This window comes from Indicator indicator, chromosome 2 (genome assembly GCF_027791375.1).
Source record: "Indicator indicator isolate 239-I01 chromosome 2, UM_Iind_1.1, whole genome shotgun sequence".
NCBI classification, from domain to species: Eukaryota; Metazoa; Chordata; class Aves; order Piciformes; family Indicatoridae; genus Indicator; species Indicator indicator.
In genome coordinates, this window is record NC_072011.1 from 13,498,848 (window position 1) to 13,506,415 (window position 7,568).

The 7,568-nt window shown below is 43.3% G+C and overlaps 1 protein-coding gene across 1 annotated transcript in view; it reads right to left on the minus strand.

Annotated features, from left to right (window-relative positions):
* MAP3K5 (mitogen-activated protein kinase kinase kinase 5) overlaps positions 1-6,785 on the minus strand; it is a 111,782-nt gene extending 104,997 nt beyond the window's left edge. Inside the window, exon 1 of the mRNA XM_054399225.1 lies at positions 6,383-6,785. Coding sequence (XP_054255200.1) covers positions 6,383-6,785 — 403 coding nt within the window. The remainder of the gene's footprint in view (positions 1-6,382) is intronic.
* Positions 6,786-7,568: the final 783 nt, after the last annotated feature.

A 7,568-nucleotide genomic window follows, 5' to 3' on the forward strand; every position in this document is an offset into this window, starting at 1 on the left:
TATGACACATCCTGTTCAGAGCTACAGAAATGCAGACTGTGGAAAAAAAATTAGTCACAGGCTTTCTTCTGCATTACTCTCAAAAAGCATTTATCTAGCTCCATTCGGCCTCTTCTCCACTGGGGAACAGACTTTCATGATGCCTCCTCATATGGATGTTTTACATCATTACTGTATTTTAAGAGACTAATAATTTCATAGCATGCATTTCTGCCATTATTTCAAATACTACACAACACATAGCATTCAAAAAACTAGCTCTAACACCCTGATGTACTTAGTAGAGAAGTCAAAAGCCTATAACTTCTAACAATCCAACAAAAGCCTGGATGTGGAATATCTATTCAGGTGTCTCACTGATATTGTTGGGAGATTTAGTAAACAAGCACAGCAAGAGCACATCCTTAATATTATTTATATTATAGGAATGGCTGGAAATTCACACTAGTGTCATGCTTTGGTGACCAGGACATGACCATGATAGATGCTGTACAAGCCTTTCAGCTGAGAGGAGAAACTCAAGGAAGCTCTTGCTGCACAGCAGAGCTACTAACTCCTATGGTAGGCCAGTGACTTAAGTTTGAAAGAGAACCCAGACCTCACAGTCCACATACATCCACCCCTCACGCATCTGCTGTGCTCTTCCTACAGAAACTGATGGGATAGTAAGGTTCCAGTCACCTACTGGTGTTGGTACACTGTATCTAGTTATAAAATTTACAACTGGTCCACCAGTGGAAGTATTTGTGAATATGTTGTTGCAAATCCCGTAATTTCTTCCTAAATTCTGAAGTCCTCGACTAGTGCTAACTATGAACACACAAAAGAAACTTTATATCAGGATTTGTAGACCGTATTCAAGTGCTTCAGAATGAAATATTGGGTTATGCTGCAAATGTGCAATGCATTTGGTTTAGGTAATAGAGTCCAGAATCAATATCCAGAGTCAAAAGGAGCTTTATAACCCACTCCAGTTAAATATTACGACATACAGTATGCATTAGACACAAAGATCCTGAACTCATAATACCTCACACCCCTGACAGGTTTATCCTGAGAGTAAGGCTATAATCATCAACTCCATTCTGCACATCATCTGCATTATTACTTGCATTTCTTGCTGCGATTCATCATTTGCAACATGCTGCTGCTCACGGTGGGGCTAAACTTTTTTTTTAGTGGTTTCCCTTGACTCTGAAATTGGACAAGAACAATGCATCAGGATTATTTTTTCTGCTTTGTTAATTATAACTATCATTTGGAACAGAGATTATCCAGGCGTGATGCTATAGAAACAATAGTGGTGACTCAGCAGCACCTGGAGGAATTGGGAAGGGGTGTCAAAAAAGTAATATGATGGATGTGAGTGCTGCAAAACCTCAGAAAGCATGTGCGCTATTTCAGGTGTCTGAAAAACTGCTAGTATGGTTGGTTTGTTTTTTTTTTTTTTCCCCATTTCACTGAGTAAAAGTTGGTGAAAAACATCTAGTCACTCTCACATACAACATGTGTAGATTAAAGATTGCAGTTACTCTCTCTGTCAGTTTGTTTGGGGTTTTTTTGATTCGTGAGATTTTGATCGTTTGTTTGGTTTTGGCTCCTACAAACAGCTAACAATGGTAGCAAGCGTGTTGCTTTTTATCATGGAAAACAATTGTATCGGATGTTAGAAACAACACCGTTTTGAAAAGAACATCACCTCTTTCAGGTCAGGAAGAGAGTCTGCATTAGGGTATCACAATCACAGAACACCCTGGAAACTTACATAAAAGCATAAATCACTTCAAAAATAATTTAACAACATAGCATCTAACCTATTTAGAGAAAAAATAGGAATAAACTGAAAGAATGTAGTTGCATATAGGTCTTGTATTTCTGTGTGCCTGGGAATGTTTATAAAGGCACAATCCACAAATGTTCTGTGAAGTCTGCAGAAATAATTTAAGAGTAGAACATCTTCCAAGCAAAGTTCACGCAAGTTCCTGCAATGGCTCTCTGTAGATTTTCATGTTGTGTATGCCAAGACTCTCCCCAAGCACATTGCACAATGTTTCTAAACCCAGTAAGCTGACACTGGTGATTTCTAGCCCAAGCCTGCATGAACTCTAAAAGCAACAATGCTGAATTCCAGAAACAAGATAAGAGGATAATAAACCTACTCTATCTTTTATTCAACAACATCCTTTTTACTTAATCACTGCTGTTCTGGGAAATTCTCTCAATAGCCTCACACAACAGTGTTAGTACCAAATATTATTGTAAGAGCCACTGATTCATCAAACTCAGGCATAAGAAGTTGAAGAAAATTCCCTAATATAAGACAACATTAGTTACAAGGAGAGATTTGTATCACAAGCACATCAGTCAAGCTGTTTAGCCTGAGAATTATTCTAAAACAAGTGACCACACAGATTAGAAAATCCAGACCCTCCTCAGTCACTGACTGTGTCACCCTTGTCTTCCACCAGTCCTTCAGATCCCGAACACAGAGATCAGAATGCCTGATACTGTGCCTCTGAGAAATTGCCAGCCTTCAAAAAAGTGAAGATGTTCTGTAGGTTAACCTTGCAACACAGAAGAGGAGGAAGAACACACAACTGAAAACACTAGACAAAGGAGCCCTCCATCTATGCACTCTAAGTCAACATGTTTCTCCAAAAGAGGGGGGCAAGGTAGTTTTGCAGTAAGACAATTTTTCAATATGGTTTCTCCCTAACTCCTTAAGGTATGTCTCCCTCAAAACATGAGAGCACTAAATTCTTCAAGAATAAAGAGCACAGCTTTCACTTTTACAGTACTCTACAGGTCATCCCAATCTGTCAGTGAGCAACCTCTGTTAGTTATCCTGATCTTGTATACCACTTGTCTTGACCACTAGTCAACTGAACACTCACTCCTAACTTACTCTGCCTTTTAAAAATCAATATAACTCTAAAATAAATTCCAGATTAATGTCTCATTTGACCTGCAATCAAAAAACACTACCTAATCTTAAAAGCCCCTGTGAAGAAATTACCTTGGTTTAGAGCATATCCCTCTTACAAAGGGCAGATCCAGATTACTGATCAATGTTATTTTTTTCTTTTTACAGTTTCCCCCCCCCCTTTTCTAACATCCTCTGTTCAGCTAGTCCATGATGCATTTGTGCAGTACAAAATGACTGCCTAAAGGTCTGCAAGAAAGCAAATCATCCTAATTTAAATTGCCTAAAAAAATAAAGTAAAAAATACTTACCAAAGTGAAACTCATTTATGGCTCAGTTTTCAAAACGAACTAAACAATTATATATATATATATTTTTTTTTTTTTTTTAAAGAAACAAAAACCCAGCAGGGTATGCAGATCTGGTCATTATAATGTAGAGAAAATACCCTTTATTACAAATATCAATGGTTATAGCAATTTCTAAAACACCATGACTATGTACGACACTGCAGAAAGGTCTCCCTGCTATGTTTTGGCATGTCTTAAACTGCATGCCTCTTTGAACATTTCTGAGCTGTTTAGAAATTAAGCTGAATTTAAGAGACCTGCAGTTCACCTGCAGCTTACTGGAGGGGTGGGGGTGGGGGGGAAGGTTAAACGAAAAGTAACACAATAAAAAAACCTTTAAGTATCCTCTTCATAAAGGAAAAAAACCCTTAAGACAGCTGATCAAACCCAGATACACTGAATTTTGCAACACATTGGACCAGATTTTCCTCCCCTCATCTTACTATCTCTTTAAGTGGAGAAAAAAAATGTGATAAATTTAAAACCCTCTATTTCTGTCAGACACTTTTCCAACAGTTTAAGGCAAATTTGACACTTACTTCTCAAGAAACAATTTTGGGTTTTTTTCTGAAATCAAGCCAAATTTAAACCATGCCATCAGAAATGCTAGAATAGGCTCATTCTTAGTATTTGGTGTTTGAATGGTTCAATTATACATAGCTGAGACCTACTCACTAATCATATGCACTGCTAATTATGTCTCAGCATTTAAGGACATTCTGCTGACTGAAGAAGATTATTGGTAGGCTAATCTACATTTAGAACAGATTATGAGTATTTACATCCTAGATTAGATTTTATTTAATACTCCTTGAAGTTCTTGTTGAAGAAGAGAGAGTCATAAAGTGAACCTACATCAGAGATCAACCTGAGTTCAGACTGTTACACAAAAAAAAAAGAAACAAGATGCTAAAAAGGGAAGGCTCAGTGACAGACAAATATATATTGTAGCTCTTCCTTCACCCCCAGAATCATAGTTGATTTATATGGATTACAAGATTTGAGAAGTTGTGTGATTTCATTCAGTTTTCCAAACCTTTGTGAAATCACATCATTCCTTACTCTTGTAACTTCATTGGCTTTTATAAATCCAGTAATGCTTGATACTTTGAATAGGACTAATTAACCTAAGTTCAGCCTTAGAGTCACCAGCACAACAGTTTTGGGATCACAGCTGGTTTATGACTCGTCAGCTCAGACAGTACAAGTATTTATGGAGCAGACACAACTCCTACATCCTGCTCTCTTCAGTCCAGGAGCTGGATGTGATGAACCCTCCTACTTCTTCACATGGTTACAGGCTTTGCTACTAAAGCAGAACAGCAAAGTATTTTTCCTGTTTTGCAGTACTTTGAATAAATTCCCACAGCCAACAGTACTGAAATAAAAAGTAATGCTTTCACATTTACACAGTTGCTCAAAAGCCATAAACAATTATATTACATAAGTGTGCAGTTATGTACCACTATATGCCAAATACCTACTGTCAGAATCGAAAGGGGCCCTCTTCAAGTCTCCCATTAGAAGAAAAACCTCTGTGAACTACTGAGACCTTACCTACTGCAAAGTTTGGTCTAAAAATTAACCAGCATAAGAGGCACAAAAATATCCTGGATAATTCAACTCCATGAGTTTCACTAAGTGATAGCTTCTACAACAGAACCAAGTGAGAGTCTTAGGTTTCACCTGCTTGGGAACAGTGGAGACGTCAGGTTGCTTGATAATTGAAGTCTCTTCTCTATGTGGAGAGTATAATATCTATAATGAAGCTCTATGGCCTTCCCATTTCCACCTGTGAGGACAGCTCCTCTGACTTCTGAGAGTATTACCACTCATGACACAGCTCTGCAAATAGCACTGGGAATGAGCTGGCTCAGCACACTTCAGAACTGCCCACCTCACTGAACTGAAAGCACCACTCTGGGAGGCAAAGCTCACGGACTTTCAAAAAGATTACATGCATAAGCATGTCCATGCTGAAAAGTCTTTTATGCAAACTGGCCACAATATCACCAAGGTAGGGTTTTGTTTGGATTTTTTAGGGGATTTTTTGTTGTTACTGGTTTGTTGGGTTTTTCTCTTCTCTCATCCCACAGAAAGGAGGAAGCTACTAGCCGCCAAAACTTTCTAAATGTTTATTTTTGCATGTCTTTCACATAATGAAAAAAGTCCATACCACACAATAAGTTTAAAACTGTAAATCAGGTCAGTTTTCTGCCTCTAGTATTTTAAGGCAAAAATACATTAATTCAGTACTATAATTATTTTAGCTGTATGAGGTCTTTATAAATCTAATATTCAGGCTTTTATATTCTACATTCACATCATATATCTAACAACAAAATAAAGACCAAGGGAAGTTTGGTTTTGTTGTTGTTGTTGTTGTTTTTTTAAATGGGGACAAGTAAATCATAGCATACAATCCTGGGTCATCACAAATGAAAGCATCACAATTTTATCACTGGGAGAACTAGCAAACAGGCATAAGAAGATGCAGCACTGGGTATTCTTGCCAAGCAACCAGACCGGTGTGTGTGGCTCTTTGTTCAAACCCATCCATCATACGCAACCAGTATCAGAAGCACAAACTTCCAAGCACAAGCACACGAAGCACTCCTGATCCTATGTCAGCAGAACGAAAACTGTGAAGCTACACGGCTGGTGCCAAAATTTGCTTTTCGAAGCTCCCGGGGCCTCGCAGTTCCTGCCTATTCCAGCCAGAGCTCGGCGCGCTGGCGAGAACTTGCACCCCTATGCTCTGTTACGAGACGGGGAGCAAACGGTCAGGTTTATTTCACCCAGAAGGAAAAATCCCAAGTGATGATTCACAGTACGCTTGCTGACAGAGAACTTACTCTCCAAAACACGTTATTGCGGCCGCCAAGTACAGGCTCTGACGCCCTTTTGCCTCTCCATGTAAACCGTCGTGGCCGCCCGAAGGGTGCCACTGAAACCCGGTAGCAGCGAGGGTGCCCCGGGGCTCAGCCCCAAAAGGGGTCCGCAAGCGGAGCTGACCCCGCAGCGGAGGAGGGCGCCGCTTGCTCCCGCTGCCCCGTCATGACCCCAGGGCTGTGACGGCAAGCGACGGGCCACGGCAGGTTGCTCTCACCTGCGTTGTAGAAGCGGTCCAGCACCGCTGTCTCGCCGAAGTCCAGCTTGCCGAAGTGCAGCGTCTCCAGCGTGGCCCCCACCACCTCGCACGCCTCCCGCAGGCTCTGCAGGGCGCCGCTCTCCGCTGCCAGCAGCGGTCCCTGGCTCGCCTCGTTGATCACGTAGGTGACGGCGGTCCGCCTGCCGCCACCCTTGGCCCGCGCCGCGCTGCCCGGGCTGGCGGCGGCACCGTCCTCAGCCCAGAGGGTGCCGGGCGGCGGCGCGGCCAAGTCGGGCAGAAGGCTGCGGGCGCCAGCGTCTGCCCCCTGCGCTCGCCTGCCCAGCACCTCCTCGCAGGGGGGGGCGCCGCCGGGAGGGCTGGGCACCGGCAAGCTGATGATCCCCTCGCCGCTGTCACTCATTCTGGCTGAGAAGCGGCCGCCGCCACCGCGGCGGGTCCCGGACTCTGCTGCGCTCGCCACGGTTAGGCTGATGCCATGTTGCGCCTCTCGCCCCGGAACGGTCCTGCCGAGCTGCTGGAGGGGAGAAGGCGGCTGAGCTGAAGCAAGGGGCTCCCCTTCGGGCCCTAACGAAGGCTGCCGGAGACAGAGAGACGAGTACAGCCTCCTTCTTTGCCTGCCGCCGGCACCATGACGCGCCTTCCCTTCTCCCCCGCACCTGTGAGGAGTACTCGGCAAGCCGACCTCCTTCTCCTGCCGCTCCGGGGACCTCGCGCTTCCTCCGACCGAGCGAAATTACTCGGCCGCGGGGAGGAACCACTTGTGAGATCGCTCTTCGGCGCCCCCGCTTCAGCCGAGCGGCAGCTGCCACTGGCAGCGCGGGCTGAGGCGGCCCCAGTGCCCGGCACCTCCCTCCAGCCCCGCCTCCGAGCAGAAGTACACACATCACCGCCCCTTAGCTTTGGGTGCTTGTTTGAGCGTTTAGAGCAGTTTCTTTTTCTTGTCTTCTACTATTATTCCTGCCTCAACGGCCCTCTCTATGTTCCCAAATGGCTTCGAAATTCATTAAGGGTTGATGGATGCTTTCAGCCTCACGTGTTCAAGTGCTATACCTAGAACCTGGAAAACTACCCCTGCATGTTGATTAAGTATGTCCATTTCTTACATTCACCAGTAATGTACCTGTCAAAAACACTGTAACGCTTGATAATCAGCAAAAATACTTGTTAATGTTCAAGAAAACTG